This window comes from Poecilia mexicana, unplaced genomic scaffold (genome assembly GCF_051168715.1).
Source record: "Poecilia mexicana isolate PSO_F unplaced genomic scaffold, ASM5116871v1 scaffold_12, whole genome shotgun sequence".
In the NCBI taxonomy this organism is placed as follows: domain Eukaryota; kingdom Metazoa; phylum Chordata; class Actinopteri; order Cyprinodontiformes; family Poeciliidae; genus Poecilia; species Poecilia mexicana.
The window spans coordinates 23,179,506-23,202,803 of NW_028263381.1; the positions used below are offsets into that span (position 1 = coordinate 23,179,506).

The 23,298-nt window shown below is 42.7% G+C and overlaps 2 protein-coding genes and 1 long non-coding RNA gene across 3 annotated transcripts in view; all 3 read left to right on the forward strand.

The window, feature by feature from the left end:
* LOC148156145 (uncharacterized) overlaps positions 1-2,513 on the forward strand; it is a 35,039-nt gene extending 32,526 nt beyond the window's left edge. The window contains exons 2-3 of the long non-coding RNA XR_015764756.1: positions 2,000-2,129; positions 2,283-2,513. This is a non-coding gene — a long non-coding RNA (uncharacterized LOC148156145). The remainder of the gene's footprint in view (positions 1-1,999; positions 2,130-2,282) is intronic.
* LOC148156142 (NLR family CARD domain-containing protein 3-like) overlaps positions 1-23,298 on the forward strand; it is a 159,217-nt gene that overhangs the window by 63,885 nt on the left and 72,034 nt on the right. The window lies entirely within an intron of this gene.
* On the forward strand, positions 4,010-9,660 carry LOC148156146 (NLR family CARD domain-containing protein 3-like). Its single transcript, XM_088011329.1, has 4 exons — positions 4,010-5,771; positions 6,226-6,399; positions 8,904-8,986; positions 9,134-9,660. The coding sequence occupies exons 1-4, from the start codon at positions 4,261-4,263 to the stop codon at positions 9,658-9,660; spliced, it is 2,295 nt and encodes a 764-aa protein (XP_087867455.1). The 5' UTR covers positions 4,010-4,260.

Here is a 23,298-nt window from a genome sequence, read left to right on the forward strand (position 1 = left end):
TGAGCCAGAAAGGCAGCTTTCCATGGAAAAAAAAGCACTTCCTGTTCTGAGGGGGCGGGGCTTAGATGACGTCAGACTATGACGACATAGGATCGTCAGGCATCCCACCAGGATCAGTCATGTCGAGTTTGGTGCAACTGGGCTCAAAATTGTGGAATCCACAGCCAAACGTAAGGACACGGCGTTACAGGTCACTTCGCCATGCTGCCACGCCCACCTGCTCCATGGCAACCACACAGGGTTGGAATCCATGACACACCAACATGTTTTCTGTCTGATGACACAGTTTCATGTTGATTAGGTCAAAGGGGTCAGATAGCGACCGTTCACAGTAAAACATGACAGTTCCTGGTCTCAGGGGGCGTGGCCTAAGTGATGTCATCATTTGACCATTGGGTATTGTAGGGGACCCGATGATGATCAATCACTGAAAGTTTGGTGCTGCTGTGAGTTTTTTTGTAAAAGTTATAACCGTTTTATTTTGCATGGCGACTAGGTGAACTTTGACCCCAGGTAACCCCCCTTCAGGAAGGTCGAAAACGCAAACCTGTGATAACTTTGGACCGGCCATGCCTTATGAACGATCTGACCGAGTTTCAAGCCGATCAATCGAAATCCCTAGGACAAGTTCGATCAAATGCGAACCCTGTGAACGGCCAAAATCGGGTCAAAATCGGAACTTCAATCCAAAATGGCCGACAATCTGTGATACTTGCACTATGACATTAATTGTAAATTCAGAGTGTCTTGGGGAGCTCTACAAGTGTACCAAATTTCAAGTCTCTACGATAAAGTAAGTGAATAGGAAAGGGTCTTTTGAAAGTTGCTAGGTGGCGCCCTTGAGCCGTTTCTTTTGCGATTTTTCCGAGGACCTTAAAATACGTAAATTTTCACCGGACTCTATGCCCCCGCCAAGTTTGGTGAGTTTTTGAATATGATAAAGCCCCCAAAAAGCCAATTCATTTGGGAAGATAAAAAAAATAAGAAACAGTACAGTTTCAATAGGCTCTCGCAGCGCTTAGCTGCTCGGGCCTAAAAATAAACATTTGAAAAACAATAGGCCTTCGCAGCGCTTAGCTGCTCGGGCCTAATAATTTACAGCACAGTTTCAATAGGCTCTCGCAGCGATAGCTGCTCGGGCCTAAATATATGAGAAGAAAATGTATAAAACTTTATATAAGTCCATGTGATGACATAAATGAATAGATTTATATCAGGCGCGATACCAGCCTCCTTTATACTTGTACTCATAAAAACGAGCTGATATTGATCTCCTGGATGTTTCAAATGTGCTGCACTGTTCCTCTCTGAGGCCCTGGTATTTCTCCAGTTTCTCGTGCTCCTTTTTCCTGATGTTGTGGTCACTTGGTATTGCTACATCCACCACATGGCTTTCCTCTGTTCTTTATCCACCACCACAATGTCCGGTTGGTTCTCCATTACCATGCACAGCCAAGATACTGCGCAGAACCCTCAAGCTCCCAGGCCTCTGGTAGAGGATCCGAGCTCAGAGGATGAAAGAGACACGGAAAAAGCCATAATGTACAGATGGTGCTATGTCAAGTCTGGCTTTATCTCTTATTATGGATTTCTGAATCTTACTTTCATGAAAGAGTCCTCAGGTCTCCAGAAATAAACTCATACACAACAGTTTCATGCCTTTTCCGTTAAAATGAAATATTACAGTTAAAATGTGTTTCATTTAGTCACGTCATTCAGTATTTATGGAGCACATGTTCAGTTCTTAATGTTCAGTCAGAAGGAATAAGTGAATGTAAATGTTGCTCCATGTCTCCATCTAGTGGACTGATAGTAGAAGTGCAGCAGCTGATGCAGCTTCCTCTGCCTCTCTGCTGTCTGACTGCATTCACCTGACACTGATATGAAGCAGAGAAGAAGAGCCAATCAGAGGAGGAGCAGCTGATCTTTTTCCAGCACTAATGATGTAAAGGATGATCAGAGTTGATGTGCAGATGAATGATGTGTGTTTCCTCTGCAGGTGAAGCTAGAAAGTGTGTGAGCTGATGTGAATTCAGCAGCATGGATCAGTGTGAGGACAGAGAGGAGGGAGTCCCTCCCTCTAAAACCACTCTGTGTGGGGAAGATGAGAGCCAGAGCAAAGGTCAGAGGTGAGGTCACCATCTCTAACTGTCCACAGCCCTTTTCACACAGCGTTCACTATATCAGGCCAAAACAGACGTGGTGATGAAGCTGCTGCTGCTCCTCTTTGCTGCTTCATCCAGACTGAACAGATTCAGTTTTAATCATTATGTTTCTGTCAGGATCCATCAGAGACTCAGACCAGAACCAGAACCAGGACCCAGCTGTGTGTCCTTTAAGAGCAACAGGTCAAAGGTTGAGATCATTAACTTTAAATATCCTGGATCTCCACCATCAGAGAGGTGAGCTGTTTCTACCTGCTGTAAACTGAACCAGTAAGTTTCAGATGTTCCCAGTTATATTTACAGAGTTTTGATCCATTATCTAAACCAGCTGCTCTGTTCTAATGAAAACACCTTCATATCTTCATCTCTGGTGATGATGATGATGATGTTCTGCTGCTTCCTGGCTCCATGTCAGACTAACAGTGGGACACATTTCCACCAGCCACTGGGAAATACCTGGTAAACCAGTCTGGTCCATCAGGACTTGGTTCCTGTGTGCATTGTGAGATCAGTTCAGCAGGAAGGAAAGCTTCATGATGTGGTTGGTGAGATCTGCTGAAACTCAACCAGACTGAGCTGATGTGGACCATCAGAGGTTCTGCTGGTTCTTAGTGGATCAGCAGGAACATTAAATCTTTACTTGGATCATCTGGTTCACTGCTCACATCCAGATATCACTTCATGGACCTTTACCTTCTGATTGTCTCTGTGTGGACAGATATAATGTGAGCTCACTGGCTTCCAGGATCTACAGGATCCATTTTAAATCCTCTAGAACATCCAGGAGAGGATCCCACATGGACACACCCACATATCTCAGAGCTCCTCCATGTCCACATCACCTCAGATCCAGTCATCAGAACCTGATGGATGTCCCACACTGTCCTGAAGACCTGTGTGGACAGAGCCTTCACTTCCACTGTCCCCAAGCTCTGGGACTCTGTCTCCACCAGCATCAGATCTGCTGACAGTGTGGACAGTTTGAAGTCCAAGTTCAGCACCAACTTTTTAAAATGTCTACTGGGGATTCTGGTGTTACTGGTCTTCATCCTTGTAGTTCATCTTCCTCTTTCTAACTTCTTTGCATTGTGTTCATGTGATGCTCTGTTTTCTGCTTTAATGTGACACTCTTAGTTATTTTATTAGTAAATATTGCTGGATGAATATTTCCTGCCTTCCTGATTGTTCCTGGTTCCTCCACAGAGTGGACCAGCAGAGCTCAGAGGTTCCCAGTGGTCCGTCTGCCCAGCAGCATCAAACACAGCTGGACTCCATATTTATGGTCTGTACATGAACAACAACTACTTTTCCATGGTTCTGTTCACAGTCGTCTCCATGCTGCACTTTGTAGACCAGAGGACTGTCAGTCTGTCCAACATCCATCTGGTGTTTGGCTCCATGATTTCAGTCTGATGTTTCCTTCATCTATTATTCTGTTCCAGCTGCTGGAGGAAAACATTGTCACTTTTGTGAAGAACGAGCTGAAGAAGATCCAGAAGGTTCTGAGTCCAGATTACCCAGAATGCTCAGAGACTCAGAGAGAGGATGATGAGGTGTTGAGAGGTGATGATGAAGAGCAGAGGAGGAGCAGCAGAGAGGCAGTGATGAAGATCACACTGAACTTCCTGAGGAGGACGAAGCAGGAGGAGCTGGCTGACCGTCTGCAGAGCAGTAAGAGGATTTCTACAAAGATTTGACCTGATGGATAAATGACACATTTACTGATGTCTGAAGAAATGGAATCACATTTATTTAAATCATCTTAAGAAGGTATTTTTGTTTCATCTCTGATTTTACTTTTTGTGTTACTTTAGAACATCTTGCTGCAGTTTGTCAAGACCAACTTAAATCTGGTCTGAAGAAGAAGTTCCAGTCTGTGTTTGAGGGGATTGCTAAAGCAGGAAGTCCAACCCTTCTGAACCAGATCTACACAGAGCTCTACATCACAGAGGGAGGGACTGGAGAGGTCAATGATGAACATGAGGTCAGACAGATTGAAGCAGCATCCAGGAAACCACACAGACCAGAAACAACAATCAGACAAGAAGACATCTTTAAAGTCCCACCTGGAAGAGATCAACCAATCAGAACAGTGATGACAAAGGGAGTGGCTGGCATTGGGAAAACAGTCTTAACACAGAAGTTCACTCTGGACTGGGCTGAAGACAAAGCCCACCAGAACATCCACTTCATATTTCCATTCACCTTCAGAGAGCTGAATGTGCTGAGAGAGAAAAAGTTCAGCTTGGTGGAACTTGTTCATCACTTCTTTACTGAAACCAAAGGAATCTGCAGCTTTGAACACTTCCAGGTTCTGTTCATCTTTGATGGCTTGGATGAGAGTCGACTTCCGCTGGACTTCCACAACAAGGAGATCCTGACTGATGCTACAGAGTCCAGCTCAGTGGATGTTCTGCTGACAAACCTCATCAGGGGGAAACTGCTTCCCTCTGCTCTCCTCTGGATAACCACACGACCTGCAGCAGCCAATCAGATCCCTCCTCAGTGTGTTGGCATGGTGACAGAGGTCAGAGGGTTCAATGACCCCCAGAAGGAGGAGTACTTCAGGAAGAGATTCAGAAATGAGCAGCAGGCCAGCAGGATCATCTCCCACATGAAGACGTCACGAAGCCTCCACATCATGTGCCACATCCCAGTCTTCTGCTGGATCACTGCTACAGTTCTGGAGGATGTGTTGGAGACCAGAGAGGGAGGAGAGCTGCCCAGAACCCTGACTGAGATGTACATCCACTTCCTGGTGGTTCAGACCAAAGTGAAGAAGGTCAAGTATGATGGAGGAGCTGAAACAGATCCACACTGGAGTCCAGAGAGCAGGAAGATGATGGAGTCTCTGGGAAAACTGGCTTTTGATCAGCTGCAGAAAGGAAACCTGATCTTCTATGGATCAGACCTGACAGAGTGTGGCATCGATATCAGAGCAGCCTCAGTGTACTCAGGAGTGTTCACACAGATCTTTAGAGAGGAGAGAGGGCTGTACCAGGACAAGGTGTTCTGCTTCGTCCATCTGAGTGTTCAGGAGTTTCTGGCTGCTCTTCATGTTCATCTGACCTTCATCAACTCTGGAGTCAACCTGATGAAAGAAACACAAACATTTAAAAAGTTTTCATTATTTAATAAACCTAAACTAAAGTCTCTCCATCAGAGAGCTGTTGACCAGGCCTTACAGAGTCCAAATGGACATCTGGACTTGTTCCTCCGTTTCCTCCTGGGACTTTCACTGCAGACCAATCAGAGACTCCTACAAGGTCTGCTGACACAGACAGGAAGTAGCTCACAGACCAATCAGGAAACAGTTCAGTACATCAAGGAGAAGATCAGTGAGAATGTGTCTGCAGAGAAAAGCATCAATCTGTTCCACTGTCTGAATGAACTGAATGATCGTTCTCTAGTGGAGGAGATCCAACAGTCTCTGAGTTCAGGAAGTCTCTCCACAGATAAACTGTCTCCTGCTCAGTGGTCAGCTCTGGGTTTCATCTTAGTGTCATCAGGAAAAGATCTGGATGTGTTTGACCTGAAGAAATACTCTGCTTCAGAGGAGGCTCTTCTGAGGCTGCTGCCAGTGGTTAAAGCCTCCAACAAAGCTCTGTAAGGACACACATTGTTACTGCAGGTATTGTTGATGGGTAGAAATCTGCTAATTATGAGGTAAATATTCATGTTTCAGTTTATATTTTGGTGCTTTGTCTCTTCAAAGTGTCCCACTGGGGGGGATGCGCAACAAAGAAACAGACTTCCTTCATCAGCTGAACATAATGTTACATATTCAAGCAGCAAAACTCCTCCACTTTATGTTAACATTGAAATGGATTAAAATAGTTAATTGTGTAATTTTATAATTCTCTTTCCAACCTCCTTGTTACCTGTAGTTCTGTCATTTAAGGCTGGAGGCCCAACTATAGAATGAACCAGTTCACAACAAATACAAAGGTTGTGTAAAATCAGATGGTTCCTTCTCTGTCCAATAAAAACATTGTTGATCTGAAAGAACATAAATCCTGATGAATAGTTTAATACCACATTTTCCTCCCCGTCTCCTCAGACTGAGTGGCTGTAACCTCTCAGAGAGAAGCTGTGAAGCTCTGTCCTCAGTCCTCAGCTCCCTGTCCTCCAGTCTCAGAGAACTGGACCTGAGTAACAACAACCTGCAGGATTCAGGAGTGAAGCTTCTCTCTGCTGGACTGAAGAGTCCAAACTGCAACCTGGAGAATCTCAGGTAACTCTGGGCTCTTGACAAATTGCTGCATCTTAGGTGCAAAAAGAAGAATTATTACAGACCTTGGGCTCTACCTCATTGTTAACCTTTAGGGGTTTCTAAACGTCACAATATCTTTTTTACCTGCAAGAGTTTTCCAGACTAGGAGAGGGTACTGGGTATTCCCAAGTTAGTCCGATTTGCTTCCGTCTCTTCGCCATATTGGATTAAACAAAACAATTCTTGCATTTGCAATAAATGGACAGTAGGTGGCAGTGTTTTGCCTGATGCACAAGTGTCCACTTCAGTGGACTTTGTGCATTTATAACATAAAAATCCACAAGAAACACAAGAAAATGGTTTTTAGATAGCTGTCCACTGTAGTGACCACTATGTGAGAAAGGGTTAACGTTTTTCCAGTGCAAAGTTTTGGTTTGGGGTCTTGGTGCGTTTTTTTTTTCTCCTCCATTATTTGTGTCATACTTTTTTTTTTTCCTCGAATGGATTTTTGTTTGGAAGACTTTTAGGACAATCCTACTACCGACCAATTTGACTGTTGTATAAAGGAACAGCTTTTTTGCTGCTCAGGTTTTGATCTCTCCATCCAAACAGTTATAAAAAGAAAGATAAAATCTGAGGTTCTCTCTGCTTTGATTCAAGCTGCTGTTTTTCCTCAAACCAAGCCTGATGCTGATCTTCAACCAGCCTTGATTCTCAGGATTGACACTGGATTCATTTCATTCATTGTTGCATTTTATAGTTCTCTTGCCTTGCAAGTCTTCTTGCTGCCTGTAGTTCAGTCCTTCCAGACGTCCAACTATAGAATAAACTAGTTCTGAACAAAAGGCAACATAAAGACAAGAAACAAGACACAACCTTCAGCCTTTCTAAAAAGATCATGGTTGACAATGAAGACAAAAATAAATTCTGATAAATAGTTTAATACCAGATTTTCCTCCCTGTCTCCTCAGACTGAGTTACTGTAACCTCTCAGAGAGAAGCTGTGAAGCTCTGTCCTCAGTTCTCAGCTCCCAGTCCTCCAGTCTCAGAGAACTGGACCTGAGTAACAACAACCTGCAGGATTCAGGAGTGAAGCTTCTCTCTGCTGGACTGAAGAGTCCAAACTGCAACCTGGAAAATCTCAGGTAACTCTGGGCTCTTGACAAATTGCTGCATCTTAGGAGCAAAAAGAAGAATTATTACAGATCCCAGCAGCTGCTTGGCTGTCTTATTTATTCCACATGTTATAAATCTATCCATCCATCAGTTTAGACCTTGGGCTCTACCTCAATGTTCTCATCATGTGATGAATTGTGTGTCTGCAGCTTATCAGGCTGTTTGGTCTCAGAGGAAGGCTGTGCTTCTCTGGCCTCAGCTCTGACCTTTAACCCCTCCCATCTGAAAGAGTTGGACCTGAGCTACAATCATCCAGGAGACTCAGGAGTGAAGCTGCTGTCGGCTGGACTGAAGGATCCAGACTGGAGACTGGAAGCTCTCAGGTATGGAGGAACCTGCTGCAGGAGCAGAGAAGGTCTGATAGAGGAGGAAGAGGAGAAACGTCTTTAGTCTGATGGGAAACATTTAGTTTGAAGAGAAATAGCTGGAGGCAGAGATCATAACCCAGTTTTCTGGAATATTCTCCTGACTAAGAACGGCTCACAAGGAAAATGAAAGAGTGGGATGGATTTAATAGAGTTTAATAGGGACTCTGACTAAATGAATAAAAGTGAAGTTCAGTTAGATTTCCATGATGATCTACTGATGACAGAAAGGACTTTAAAACAATATTTGATGGAGCTCCAGACCAATCAGCCCCAAGGAGCAAAGATGAGAAGAAAAGTAACTCCATGTTGGTCAGATGGATGTTTAAAAGTTCAGAGAGAGAAATAAAGATTTGGAACTAAACTCACAAGTGTGTATAGCGCCACCTGGTGGTGCTGGTTGGTAGAGGAAGTGCTGAAAGGTTGGAGGTGTTTGTCAGAGGTGTGTGATGATGGAAGCCTCTCCCTGGTTTGTGAGTCTGAGCTCAGAGATCAAATGTTTGGTTCTTGTTGAACTCTTTGTTGAATGTGATGCAGCTTCTCCTTTTTAATGTTTGTATTTCTGGATATTCCAGTGAGGCCACAGCAGGTTTTCAGCAGCAGGTTGTTTAGTGTTTCATTCCTTCATCTGTGTGTGGGAGTGTGGATGGAGCAGGTATCCAGGTGTTGATCAGAGTTTAGATTGATTGGATTTTAATGCTGATTATTAAATCAGGTTGAGCTTCCAGAAATGTTTCCTTAGTTTCCTGATGTCCTTTTAGGCTTCAGTGAGTTTCTTCAGGTTGTTACTGAGGGATTTCCTTTCTCCTCTCTGTTGGAGCTTTTCCTGTGTTTGGAGAAATGAGTTGTGCTGCAGCAGCACCAACTGTCCTTCCTACATCCACTGCAGTTTGCAATCCAGATGTTGGACTGTTCCTGTCTCAGTGGAGGACAATGTGTGTCTGAGAGACATGTAATGTCCATGTTTGCTGCTGAAAGAGACTGATGGTCTGACCCCCCTCCTCCTTTCAGGGTGGAGCCTGCTGGAGGCCCATTCTTGACACCAGGTCCATGGAGACTGAGAAGATGTAAGTGTGTTTTTCATCTGATTCATGATAACAAAGCAGCTCACATTCAACCATCTTCAAACGGTCACATCACTCATTCAGGATCATCATCAAAGATCAATAAATGATCAATAACTGCAGCTGGATTGTGTTTGTTCTCTCCATCAGATTCCTGTCAACTCACCATCGACACAAACACAGTGAGCAGAAAACTCAAACTGTCTGAAGACAACAGGAAGGTGACATATGTGGAGGAGCTTCAGTCATATCCTGATCATCCAGACAGATTTGATGTATATAATCAGCTGCTGTGTAGAACTGGTCTGACTGGTCGCTGTTACTGGGAGGTCGAGTGGAGAGGAGATGTTGATATATCAGTGAGTTACAGAAGAATCAGGAGGAAAGGAAACAGTAGAGACTGTTTGTTTGGATATAATGATCATTCCTGGAGTCTGAGCTGCTCTGATGTTCATGGTTTCTCTGTCTGGCACAATAACATAGAAACTCGTCTCTCCTCCTCCTCCTCCGTCTCTAACAGAGTATCAGTGTATGTGGACTGTCCTGCTGGCATTCTGTCCTTCTACAGAGTCTCCTCTGACTCACTGATCCTCCTCCACACCTTCAACACCACATTCACTGAACCTCTGATTCCTGGGTTCTGGTTTCCTGGTTCCTCTTCAGTGTTTCTTTGCTGATTTGAGTCTAAAGATTTTCCTCCTGTCAGAGAAACTCTCTCACTGTTGAACAGATAGTTCATCTCTACAATCTATTTCTTGGTGAAACTTTTCTGATTGAGTCCTTGGAAACTTTTTCTTCTTCCAGTCCTTTGAAGATAGAAGCTGGGATTATTCCAGGATTATTCCAGGATTATTCCAGGATCCTCATGTTTTCCTGTTTGTTTCCAGTCAAAGCTTCACACTGAATATCAAGATGTTGTTTCTCTTATTTTTTCCTCTCATTCATCAGATTTCATTGAAATGTTGATCAGTTTTTCTCTCTGAACATTTTCTGTTTCTGTCGGCTCCTATTTTTCTAAACTCGTCAGATTTGAATATTAAATCTTCCTTTTGTTTATTTGCTGCAGTTTTTCTTCATGTGTTTTAGAGAAATAAAAACATTTTTCTTCTTCTGCATTTGGTTCATTTGCTGCTCATTCTGTTCTTTTCCTGTTCAAATTTAAATATTTACATTATAAACATAAATGTGCAGAATTAGTAGTTTGAACAAATTCAGGCATTTATAGCTGCAGTGTGTAATTTTTATTAAAAATATATTTTTACATATTTGTGAAAAATGTTACCTGTCATGACTGTATGGCATCAGACAGATGAAATGTGAACAGATCAAACTCCTCCATGAGCTGCTATTGAGGCTTGAAGAAATGCACCAGGTTGGTGTAGCGCGTTAGCATTAGCTCCTGTTAAGTACTATGTTATTGTAGTGCTTTAGCATTAGATTAAGATAAATGCCTTAGTGTAGCGTTTTAGTGTTAGCTACTGCTAAATACCATGTTTGTGCAGCATGTTAGCATTTGTTTCCACTAAATATAATAAGTACTATGTTGGTATTGTGCTGTAGCATTAGCTAGTGCTAAATACCATGTTGGTGTAGCGCAGCACTGTAGCTAATATTAGCTGGTATCCCGCCGGTGGACGTAAATACAGTAAAGTAATATTCTAATCACAATATATACACAATAATATGTCCATCTTACTTGTGAAATGTTGTCTGTCGAGCCCTCACATCAACAGTCCGTAGATCCGAACAACAATGTTCCTCAGTGCTGAGGCATCTTCTGCTGTTTTGATTGAGCAAAGTAGGAGGGACGACCCATCCAAGATGGCCGCCGTATTTCCTGCGCCGGAGCAGCCAATGTGGGGTAAAAGAAAAATATTTGTCCAAGAAGCAGAAGTATTGACATTTATTGGAGGACCAAAAAAAACACAGAAATACATTTTTTGACAAATAACAGAAACAATTTTTTATATACATCTCAATAAATAAATGCACTTTAAAGGCAATTAAGAACTTTACCTAATGTTTTATCAAGTTAACTGACCATCTATAATGTCCATATTCATTTTTCCACCTTAGTTCCAACAAATTATAGATTTTAGCCTGCAGTCAGCACGTTGATGCAAAACTTTGACCAAGCGCCACATATGTGATTCTGAGGAAGTTTACAATACAAAAATCGTGGTAGCTGCTTGTATTTTCTCTTAAGAAAAGTTATATAAGCGTAACCGAGTAGCATACTGAGTTTAGCTAGCTGCTAACTCCTGCCCTCGACAGTTAGCAAGCTGTTGTTTTATGTCCTGTGTTTAAACATGTAACAGAGACACGAACTTTTAGCTCATAACATATTTAAATAATGGATGGCATTATAAAAAACGACAAATGCAGCTTACCTTACTTCTATGGCTCCAGCCGCTTCGCATTTAGAAAAAATGCCGCCTTTGGGATCCAGGTCTTGGAAAAAATGGTATTCATCCGCAACTTTGCTTTCGACGTCCTTAATCTGGTCAGGTGGTGTTCCTCTTCTTCATTTAATATGCAATTCTAACTGGGATGGATAACTTTATAAAGTCTCACTAAATCTTACATCATATTTAGTCCCTTATCAGATAAAGAGCGAATTTCCGGCACTATTTGGATCTCGCATTAATATTGCCAGTGGTGATCAGTTTTTATAAGATCCGGTTACCATTTTAAAACTCGGATTGTCAAGTTATGTTCACACATTTAAATTTATGTTTCACTGAACTGACCAGTTTAATAAACCGTACTGGTCAGTAGTAAACCAAGGGCAATGCACATTGACAAAGCACAGTTAACTTTCAGCATTTAGCACACTTAGTGCAACCGCGCTGTCTCAGAACTGTATAAAACAACCCTTTAAAGTGAATACATAAGAAATAAGCAAACAAGGCTGAATGTATCAACCACACTATTCAGTTTCTTGAATTAGTAAAGCAGTCCGTTAGCTTTACTGGATCTGGAGTCCTTGGACAAGTCCTGGCACTGGAGCTGGCAGTGGCACTGCAGGGACGATGGGCCGCACCGCCGTGGCACTGGCTGGCTTTCTGCCTGGCTGCAGCCTTGGGAGCCTGTCCTGCCCTGTCTGGCGGCAGGACAGGCTCCTGGTGGCCCCTGATATTGGTGGTGTCTGGCCCAGAGGTTCCTGCGGAGCAGGAAGCTGTGAGCTGGCTACAGCGATACGGTCATCAGTGGTTAGGCCCTGGGTCAGAACGCTCAGCTCCTGGGTTTTCTCCCTCCGATTAAACCTGCAGTCACAAAAACGTCTTAACTAACTGCAGTACATTTCTTTAAAATGTCTGTAAATAAATAAAATAAAACCATGCTGACCACTGTGTCAGGGTCTCTGATTCAGTACGAAGAGCTGCAGCGTTGTGGCCTCCATGAGGGGCCGGCTGCCAAGGACCAGGTCCCGGATGTGGTGGTCGTCCGTCAGGACTTTGGTCCATCAGGAAGCCTTACACCGGCCTTCTTGGTTGGCCTCAACCAGCCGACTGGTGCTGGGCCACTGGGCAGGAACCCCGATGGCCCATCAGCCACCTCTTCACACTCTCCACTCCAGGTGTGACGCCGGGATTCTTGGGAGGCTTGAAGCTCCGTGGGCCAGTTTGGGCTGATATGCTGGCTGGTAATGGAGCCTCCTCTGGTCTCCATCTGGCAGAGTAGCCCACAGGCGGATGACCTCTGTGACCTGGTGCTCTTCCAGGTAGAGCGGCTGACAGAGAGACACCAGGTACTCAGCCAAGTCCTGCACCTCATCCCAGCCAGGGATGCCATCAGGGCCAATAACTGGAGCCTGCAGAGAAGAATTAAAATACAAGCTAGCAGGTAAACAGAATGAGTAGAACTGCAGCTGATGAGCAATCTACTCACAGGGACCTGGAGTGGATGCTGGACCCAGAGGGTTCTGCAGAAGCAGCCGAGACGCTCCCTGGCTGGACGACGTGGATGGCCCTGAGGAAGATGAGGGCAAGGCCAGGGAGACGCCGCTGTCCTCTGGGGACGTGTTGAGGGTCTCATAGAGGACGGGCACCGTCAGGTCCTCCAGCTCCCCGTCTACAAAGCCGTCGTCAGCCGCCTCCTCGTCCTCCATCCACCAATCCTCTTCCTCCGGGTCGACCAGGACAGTCAGGGACTGACCGAACCGGCTGTAGAGGTCCTCCATCCCAAGGAGTTCTCCTGCAAGAGGACCTGGTCCAGAACTGGAACCAAATCAGTGGCAGAAAAGTAAATCCACAAGAAAACGTTCAGATCCTACATGGTGAAGCAGCATCACTGCCCTTTGGGCCAAAAACATTTTCATAAAAATACATTTAACTTTTTCTGAAAGAAGTGTAGATTTTACTGACAAAGTACATTTAAAGGTGTTATTTGATGTGGAATTTAAATTAAATGAGCTGCTTTTGTATCTATACTGTGACTTTAAAAAACAAACTGTTGCACTTTAATATCCATCTGTATAATTGTTTCTCCTGCTGTCAGAGTTCTGGTCAACACTTCTGAGTAAACGGCCATCATTCTGACCCGTTTCGCCCCAGGAGGCTGGTAGCTCATCCAGCCGAGCCTTCAGGATCTTCAGGCTGAGTCTGTCCAGCCTCAGCCTCCCTCTGGACGCTGCTATACATCCTAAATCTGGCGGTTCCCCCAACCGCTTCCTCCATCCGGTCCTGGTTCCAGAGCATCAGGCCTTCCAGCAGGTTGGCCTGGCAGTGAGCGGCGCTGGTTCCTGCAGGTCAAAGGAAATATATTCTGTTTAAAACCAGCAGGAGAGAAGCAGAGAGGAAACATTAAAGATGTTAATCAGCTTCCTGGGATGAAGCGTTGAGGTGGAAGGACTCCAGGGAGGTGGAGCCACAGCGCAGCGGCAGCAGCAGAGCTCCACACCACCTTTCCTGAGGGGGCCAGTCTCTGGTAGAGGGGTCGGCCCTCTGGGTCCTGGATGCAGGCCATGTGTGGCTGCTGGTCCAGCCAGACCTGCTGGATTATTACAACATTTAATATCATTGAGTTTCTGTGTTGTGCTGGAAAATTAGAGGCAAATATCTGATGACTGTTAATGAGATGCCATGTCTTCTCTGTTTACTGCGTCCACAATCAGCAGGCAGACATTTTTAAAGAAGGATTTGTGTCAATTTCACAAGTAGAGAAAAGATTTTCATTTAAAGATATAAAACCAAGCAGCTGTTTTTACATGACATTTACTGTATATTTATTTATATCATCTTCATTGAACCAATTGTGTCTCAGTGAGATGAAAAATCAACCTTTGAAGAGACCTAGCCGAGACAATACACAAACAATTACAGATCAAAACTACATCAAAATGCAATTCATGTCAAATGTAGATAATAAAGGAAGAAGAAAAAAGCAAACACAAATGTAGAAATAGGACTAAACTACAACTTGATATTAATCAAAGCTTACAAAACAAATCATAAACTGATGAAGAGACAAGAGAGGAGAGAATTTCCTTCAAGTCTTTCTACAGTTGATTCCAATCTGAGCATCTAAATCTAATTTAGTTTGACTTTGTTTTATTAGATTTGTATGATTACATAGTCTAATAAAATGCTCGTTATAAAACCACCTGATCCAACTCTACTAATTATCCACAATTGTTGTCAAATAATTTCATGAACATCAAGTTTCTACTGCAAACAGAGCAGCTGATAGATTCCCTCTGAGTCCTTGGTCTCATTCATCCATCCATGGGTTTCACTCATTCACTCTGGGATGCTGCTGCTGCTGCTGCTGGTCTCCATGGTTACAGAGACCAGGATCAACAACCATCATCATCAGTTTTCTCACTGCAACAGATTCATTCACAACATGTAGCTTTAGAATCTGGTGTTAATCTGACCTTTGACCTCCAGGTGAACGGCTGCCAGCTCCAGTTCTTCTCTCCCGTCGTAGATGATGCAGGTGTAGTTTCCACTGTCAGACAGGTGAGGTTTCCTCAGAGTCAGGCTGAAGGTTCTGCTGTCCAGAGGGTTCATGGAGGTCCGGCCTGTAAAGTTCTGGTTCTGGCCTTTGAGCTCATCGTTGTCTTCTCTCTTCAGGTGGACAGATTTAGGAGTGAGATCGCTGCGGTTCCACATCAGTAAGGCTCTTCAGGCAAATGATCAGAGTATCGGCAGCTCAGGAGGACAGACTCCGCCCCCTCATTAACCTCCACCACTCCAGCAGGGCATGCTGGGAAACTGAGGACACAGACAGGAAATACTACGTGTTCAGTGGGAAGAAATGACATTGCAAGGATCTGATGTGGGATTTTTAATTGATGAACAAAGATTTTGAAAAAGATTCAAGTCCTGGACTCCATTATTTGGGTAGAAGGGATCACTCTTTACTTTGAACCCTTTAAATAAACAGGGACATAAAAGTGTCATAAAAACTGATAGTTTAATCAAAGTATAGCTTATCGTACCATGGTAAAGAAATGCAGCTGTCAGAGCAGCAACTTCAGTTTGAACAAGAATATAAACACAAAGATAAAAAGTATAAAAGTGAGAATAAGGAACTACAATCATGACGACTTTAACACTTGATTCAGATTCAAACATATTGATCCCAAGGGGAAATTAAATGTAACACATATTATTCAAGGCTCTTCAAAGACTTATTGTAGGTGGTGATGGTTGTGGGCAGGAAAAGTCTCCTGTAGTGGTCTGTGTCGCAGCACATTTCAAGGAGCCTCTGACTGAAGACACTGTTTCTCTAAGGCCGTCTGATGAAGAGGATGGTCAGGGTGATCCATAATGTTCCTGATTTGATCTAAAGTTCCTCTGGACCATCATCTCCAGTAGCCCCACAGTCATCCCCAGAACAGAACAGAACCAGAACCAGAACCTCCCTTTTTCCCAGGGATCCAGACGCTCTCAAACTGGTTTTTCCGTCTTTGGCTCCGTCTTGGTCTGATCTGACAAATTGTGTCCAGGCTGGTTTGAGACTTTATGGATTTAGTCCAAATGACCACAACATAACTCGTCTTTATCTTCACCTGCAGACGCTCAGCAAACTGGATTTAATTAAAAGCAACATGATGAGAGATATTTAATAGATTAGATTTAATAGAGACTCTTTATGTTCACATGCTGACATTTGCTGAGAAAACACCTGGAACCTGATAGCAGGAAATTATTACACTTGTCTTTTTAAAATACATATCTATGTTAAAAACATTTCAAACATAAAAATACAAAAATACCTGTTTATTTGATGACTGCCAAGATGAACAATATGTGAAGAGAAGGAGACGAGATCTAGTTTTACTAGATCTACAGCAACAAAAGGACGAGTAGCATTTGATTTACTAACTACATCAACCTTTGTCAAAAGTGCCAACATTGTGTAAAATGTGTTCAAATCCTAACTGAGCCATTAAAGACAGAGCAATGCTAGAGCATCGCTGTCTGAGCCACACAGGAACCTTTCAAATTAAAGGCCCAACAGCTTCAACCATCATCACACAGCAAAACTCCCTGAAGCAGTGGCTGGTGAAGAGGAGAAATCAGACTAATGTCATCAAGTCAGAGACATCAATTCAGTCTCATCTCCAATGAGACGTCGTTAATCTAACTGGTTACATTTTGTCATCTGGGGACAACATGGAACATTTTGGGGAGCCTTTAATTGTCCCCAGATTATCCAGCTGTGGCTCATTTTGTCTGCCCCACTCAGGCACTGAGTAAAAAACAAGTGACTGAGTAAAGCTCACTGACAGCATGTTGGATTAAAGATTACAGAGAAATATGACTTTGGAGAATAAATGTCAGCAAATGATCATTTACAGCTGTCAGCTTCACATGGCAACAATATGTCCATGTTGTCCAGCTTCACATGGCAACAATATGTCCATGTTGTCCAGCTTCACATGGCAACAATATGTCCATGTTGTCCAGCTTCACATGGCAACAATATGTCCATGTTGTCCAGCTTCACATGGCAACAATATGTCCACGTTGTCCACAGATGGCGTCTTCTCCTCTCAGCTCTGATCAGGTTGATCTTTTCTTTCTCTGCTCTGATCCTGGACAGCAGACCAGTGGAGGTTGTTAAAGCTCAGTCACACACAGTTTCAGTCCAAATGTCCAACAGGAGACAGACAGTCGTCCCCTGAATGGACATGTCTCATCAGTTCTCTGGTGTCAAATAAATCAGGATCAACAGAAACTTCAGAGCCTGGAGGTGATGAAGGTTTTCTTCATCTTCCTCATCTTGTTGATCCACTGGATCTACTGGATCACTTTGATCAGCTGGTGGTGTGAGAGGGACGTCATCTGGTCCATGGAGGACAGGGCTGAGGAGTTGAGGTCAGAGGTCAGATGCACCACAGTGAGGCTCAGACAGAGGAGAGAAGAAGAAGCAAATAGAAATCCATTAGTTTGTTTTGTTGTTTTTATTGTTTATATAAATATTTACATCTTATTTTTCCTTTTCATGATTGTTTTAGTCACTTATTATCCTCCTTTTCAAAATAAAATCATTTGCTGATTCAAACACACTAAAACATATTAAGGCCTGTAATTTATCCACAAAAGATTTATGTTCAGAAATAGAAGCATTTCCATTTGTTCATCATTTTTCTGTCTTTCTCTTCTTTCTCTCTTTCATCCAACTTTCCAAACTTTCCTTGTTTCTCAGGATCAACTCGACTCTTCGTTTCTCGTTTCTTTGCCTCAGTTTCTTCCTCTGCTTCTAATTATCTTTCTTTTCCTTTTAAACCATCAGCTTCAATGAACAGGAGAAATGACACTTTTCATCCATTCATTCACATCATGCAAACTTTTTTCTCCATATTTTATTATTATATAGTGAATCGATTCACCCTGAGGAGGAGAAAAGACCCAGGAACCACTCAGACCCATTTCTTCTGAATAGGTGGGATTTCCTCTTTAGACTGCAAACGTCTCCACAGAATCCAACCAATCAGCTTTGAGGTCGCTCTGCCTCTTCATCCTCTAACAGGTTTTTATTTCTGATAAAGTCTTTAGGATTCTCTAAAGGTTTGGTTCCCTGAATTTAAAACCAAAACTCTAGTAAATACCTGCCTTATCCTCCGATAAGGACTTTGACTAGGACTCATCGTAGAACCTGTGGCTCCATCAAAACTCTGTAAAGGTTTTTATTCAGCTTTACAAGAAAAACTAAAAAATCTCTATAAGTATCAATTTCTTTGTCAGACACCCTGCAGGAATCTTCAAGAAAATAATCTTTACAAAGATCTGTCTTCTCTTCTTCTCTTACTTTTATTCTTTGTTATTCTTTTCCTATTTTTCATTTATTTATCTTTCTCTTGTAATCTCTATAAATCTGGTCAATCTCAATCCTCAGGGAAAAAGGTCATTAGGATCCTTTAGTATTTTATCATTTATAATTAGTAAGTTAGTTTATTCCCTGAGTGAGTCTCAGCAGATATCAGTGGATTGAGTTCGTTGATCTCAGCTCTGGAGCCGTGGAGCCGACCAGCAGCCCTCGTCTCTTTAATCCTAATCCAGGTTTGAGGCTGGAGCCGAGTGTCCAGGTCGGCACCAAACTGTTGAGGAAAACATTAATTTCCAAGCTGTTAGATGAAATCAGTCCATCAGGTTTATTTGTATCTTGTGCAGAATGCAGAGAGCCTGGAAGACGATCAGTAATGAATCAGTTCAGGATGAAAAGCTCCAACAGGAAGAGTCAACATGTAGGTTTTATATCCAGGATCCAGAACATGCAGAGACAGTCTGGTTCCCTTCAGCTGCAGGAAAACAACTTCCAACCTTGTGTGTGTTTAACCCAAACAGGATCTTCAGGTCAGAGTTCACAAGCATTAATATAACATGATCAGCTGATGGTAACTTAGGATCATTTTATCACCACACAGACAGACTTAGTTTGTCATTTATTTGATATTTTTTCCTTAGTTTGGCCCTAAAACTCTGTTGTAGCAAATAAAACTGGACATAAGTTTATAATTTTCTACACATTTTAATCTAAAGGTTATAATCTTTACATATGTGGAATACAAGATGTTAGCTTTGTTAGCTAATGTGGTTATAAATATGATATGAATGGTGATTATCTTGACTGAGGCATGTTTGTTCGTCCATACATCAGTTTACTTTATATTAGTTTGCCAATAACATAATAGATCAATTAAACTGATGGTTGTTGCTTCAAAATAATAATTCTGATCAGTTTGATTTGTTATAAAGAGTAAATATTTTAAAAAGTTGTTCAGATGAACAAATCATAGCATCATGAAGCTTCTTTTCTAAATGTGACAGATTTCAACATCTCAACTCTCTTAATCCCAGTTTGTGACATTTTGGTCTCCAAGCTTCAGATTAGTGGAGATTAATCTGCATGGCAGGAAAACTGGGATGATGAATGGATGAATGCAGCTCTGCCACTGTAGAACATAGACTGGAGGAAACGCTCACAGTTCTTAGTGGAAACAGACTTTACTCAACTAACAGCAGAAGGTTTGATTTTATTATTAACACTTTAATGGACCAAATTCCTGATGTTTCCAACTGATTCTAGTTTTTAAAGTTCAGAACCTGAACATCCCTGAATGGGAGGAGTGAAGATTTCCCAGCATTCAGTCTGAAGAAGCTCAGCTCTTCTCAGCTCTGAGACATTTTCTGAATAAATCCCAGTCAGTGAATCTGCAGACCTGATCAGATCCAAACATCCATTTTCCAGGAGTCTCTGGTTTCATCTGTGTCGTTGTTCCAGCTGCTGAGGTCAGAATCCAGCTGTAAAACCTGGAGGCTGAATGTTCAGGTTCTCTCCTCCAAACATCCCCCCTCCCTCCCTCCAGCTGTGGAGAACAGCTGGAAAACAGCTGCATGTGTAAATAATGAGTCTGGAACAAGCTGCCACCTTCTGCTGCTGATCTGACTTTAGATTCAGGTTGATGATTGAAATGAAATCAGGGTTTGAACCTGGATCAGCAGAACCTGCTCAGCTGATGCTGGTTTAACCAGAGACTGTCCTCACTCTGCTCACCTCACTGACATGATGATCAATGATTATATAGGAGCTATATTAATAATCTATATTATAACAACGTGTGGTTTCAGCTGCAGTAATGTGGTGATGTTAAGAACTACAGTTTAGTTTGTTTAACTTTATCTTCATATTCTGACTGTATTCATAGTCAGACCAGTTACTGCAGCAGGAATCAACCAGCTGCTCTTTTCTCTGGACTCATTTCTCCTCACATTAAGTTTCAAACATAACAATAAAAACAAAGATTTAAATCTTAACAAACGATTACAACCAGAAAGAAAAACAATCAGGTGGTGGTAGCAGCTTTATCCTCATTAACCATCATGAAACATTTTCATCAGAACTTCTCTCCTTCCTCATGAAGACTTTATCAACCTGCCTCTGATTTTACAGCAAACCTTCTGCTGCTCTGGAACAAGAAACTACAAACCAGGTGAGCCGTCACATGATCAGTTATTCAGCATTTATAACACCTTGACTTTGAACTCTGAATCGTTCAGATGAGATAAAAGTCCAGTCCTGTCCCATTACAGTCTTTTCAGGTGTGGCACCAGTCTGGTTCTCCTGCGGTTCTGTTGGGTCTCAGTTTGTTGATCACATTTTCTTCTTCAGCTCTTTGGATCGTTTGAACAAACTGTAAGTTTGCTTTGTTTTCTACATGAACTTTGTCTTCAGTAACTTTACTGTTTCTGCTCTGATGTTTGGAGAAAAGGTTCACTTCTGATTTCAGCTAAAAGTTGCATCTTTGCTGTTTGAAGGTTAATCTAAGAGATTATTGATTAACATCAGATGTTTTTATTCTTCTGTGAAAAAACTGATTCATAATTTTATTTCCTTGAATAAAACTCTGGTCTCCACCTTTAAAGTCGGAAACAACAATTTTGTCCTGATTCCTTTCAAATTTAAATGCTATTATAGCAAAATGTGTTCAATTCAGTCAAGTTACTAAATAGTTCATCTTTAGTGGTGAATTTAATCCACTTGTAGAGATTAATAATGAACTAAAATCCTTCCTGTTCAGGTTGAATCAGTGAATGTAAATGCTGCTCCATGTCTCCATCTAGTGGACTGGTAGTAGAAGTGCAGGTTGAATCAGTGAATGTAAATGTTGCTCCATGTCTCCATCTAGTGGACTGATAGTAGAAGTGCAGCAGCTGATGCAGCTTCCTCTGCCTCTCTGCTGTCTGACTGCATTCACCTGACACTGATATGAAGCAGAGAAGAAGAGCCAATCAGAGGAGGAGCAGCTGATCTTTTTCCAGCACTAATGATTTAAAGGATGATCAGAGTTGATGTGCAGATGAATGATGTGTGTTTCCTCTGCAGGTGAAGCTAGAAAGTGTGTGTGAGCTGATGTGAATTCAGCAGCATGGATCAGTGTGAGGACAGAGAGGAGGGAGTCCCTCCCTCTAAAACCACTCTGTGTGGGGAAGATGAGAGCCAGAGCAAAGGTCAGAGGTGAGGTCACCATCTCTAACTGTCCACAGCCCTTTTCACACAGCGTTCACTATATCAGGCCAAAACAGACGTGGTGATGAAGCTGCTGCTGCTCCTCTTTGCTGCTTCATCCAGACTGAACAGATTCAGTTTTAATCATCATGTTTCTGTCAGGATCCATCAGAGACTCAGACCAGAACCAGAACCAGAACTAGATCCCAGCTGTATGTCCATTAAGAGAAGCATGTCAAAGGATGATCTCATTCTCTTTAAATCTCCTGGATCTCCACCATCAGAGAGGTGAGCTGTTTCTACCTGCTGTAAACTTAACCAGTAGGTTTCAGATGTTCCCAGTTATATTTACAGAGTTTTGATCCATTATCTAAACCAGCTGCTCTGTTCTAATGAAAACACCTTCATATCTTCATCTCTGGGTGATGATGATGATGTTCTGCTGCTTCCTGGCTCCATGTCAGACTAACAGTGGGACACATTTCCACCAGCCACTGGGAAATAGCTGGTAAACCAGTCTGGTCCATCAGGACTTGGTTCCTGTGTGCATTGTGAGATCAGTTCAGCAGGAAGGAAAGCTTCATGATGTGGTTGGTGAGATCTGCTGGAACTCAACCAGACTGAGCTGATGTGGACCATCAGAGGTTCTGCTGGTTCTTAGTGGATCAGCAGGAACATTAAATCTTTACTTGGATCATCTGGTTCACTGCTCACATCCAGATATCACTTTACCTTCTGATCGTCTCTGTGGACAGATATAATGTGAGCTCACTGGCTTCCAGGATCTACAGGATCCATTTTAAATCCTCTAGAACATCCAGGAGAGGATCCCACATGGACACACCCACATATCTCAGAGCTCCTCCATGTCCACATCACCTCAGATCCAGTCATCAGAACCTGATGGATGTCCCACACTGTCCTGAAGACCTGTGTGGACAGAGCCTTCACTTCCACTGTCCCCAAGCTCTGGGACTCTGTCTCCACCAGCATCAGATCTGCTGACGGTGTGGACAGTTTGAAGTCCAAGTTCAGCACCAACTTTTTTAAATGTCTACTGGTGATTCTGGTGTTACTGGTCTTCATCCTTGGAGTTCATCTTCCTCTTTCTAACTTCTTTGTATTGTGTTCATGTGATGCTCTGTTTTCTGCTTTAATGTGACACTCTTAGTTATTTTAATAGTAAATGTTGCTGGGTGAATATTTCCTGCCTTCCTGATTGTTCCTGGTTCCTCCACAGAGTGGACCAGCAGAGCTCAGAGGTTCCCAGTGGTCCGTCTGCCCAGCAGCATCAAACACAGCTGGACTCCATATTTATGGTCTGTACATGAACAACAACTATTTTTCCATGGTTCTGTTCACAGTCGTCTCCATGCTGCACTTTGTAGACCAGAGGACTGTCAGTCTGTCCAACATCCATCTGGTGTTTGGCTCCATGATTTCAGTCTGATGTTTCCTTCATCTATTATTCTGTTCCAGCTGCTGGAGGAAAACATTGTCACTTTTGTGAAGAACGAGCTGAAGAAGATCCACAAGGTTCTGAGTCCAGATTACCCAGAATGCTCAGAGAGTCAGAGAGAGGATGATGAGGTGTGGAGAGGTGATGATGAAGAGCAGAGGAGGAGCAGCAGAGAGGCAGTGATGAAGATCACACTGAACTTCCTGAGGAGGATGAAGCAGGAGGAGCTGGCTGACCGTCTGCAGAGCAGTAAGAGGATTTCTACAAAGATTTGAACTGATGGATAAATGACACATTTACTGATGTCTGAAGAGACGGAATCAAATTTATTGAAATCATCTTCAGACTGTATTTTTGTTTCATCTCTGATTTTACTTTTTGTGTTAATTTAGAA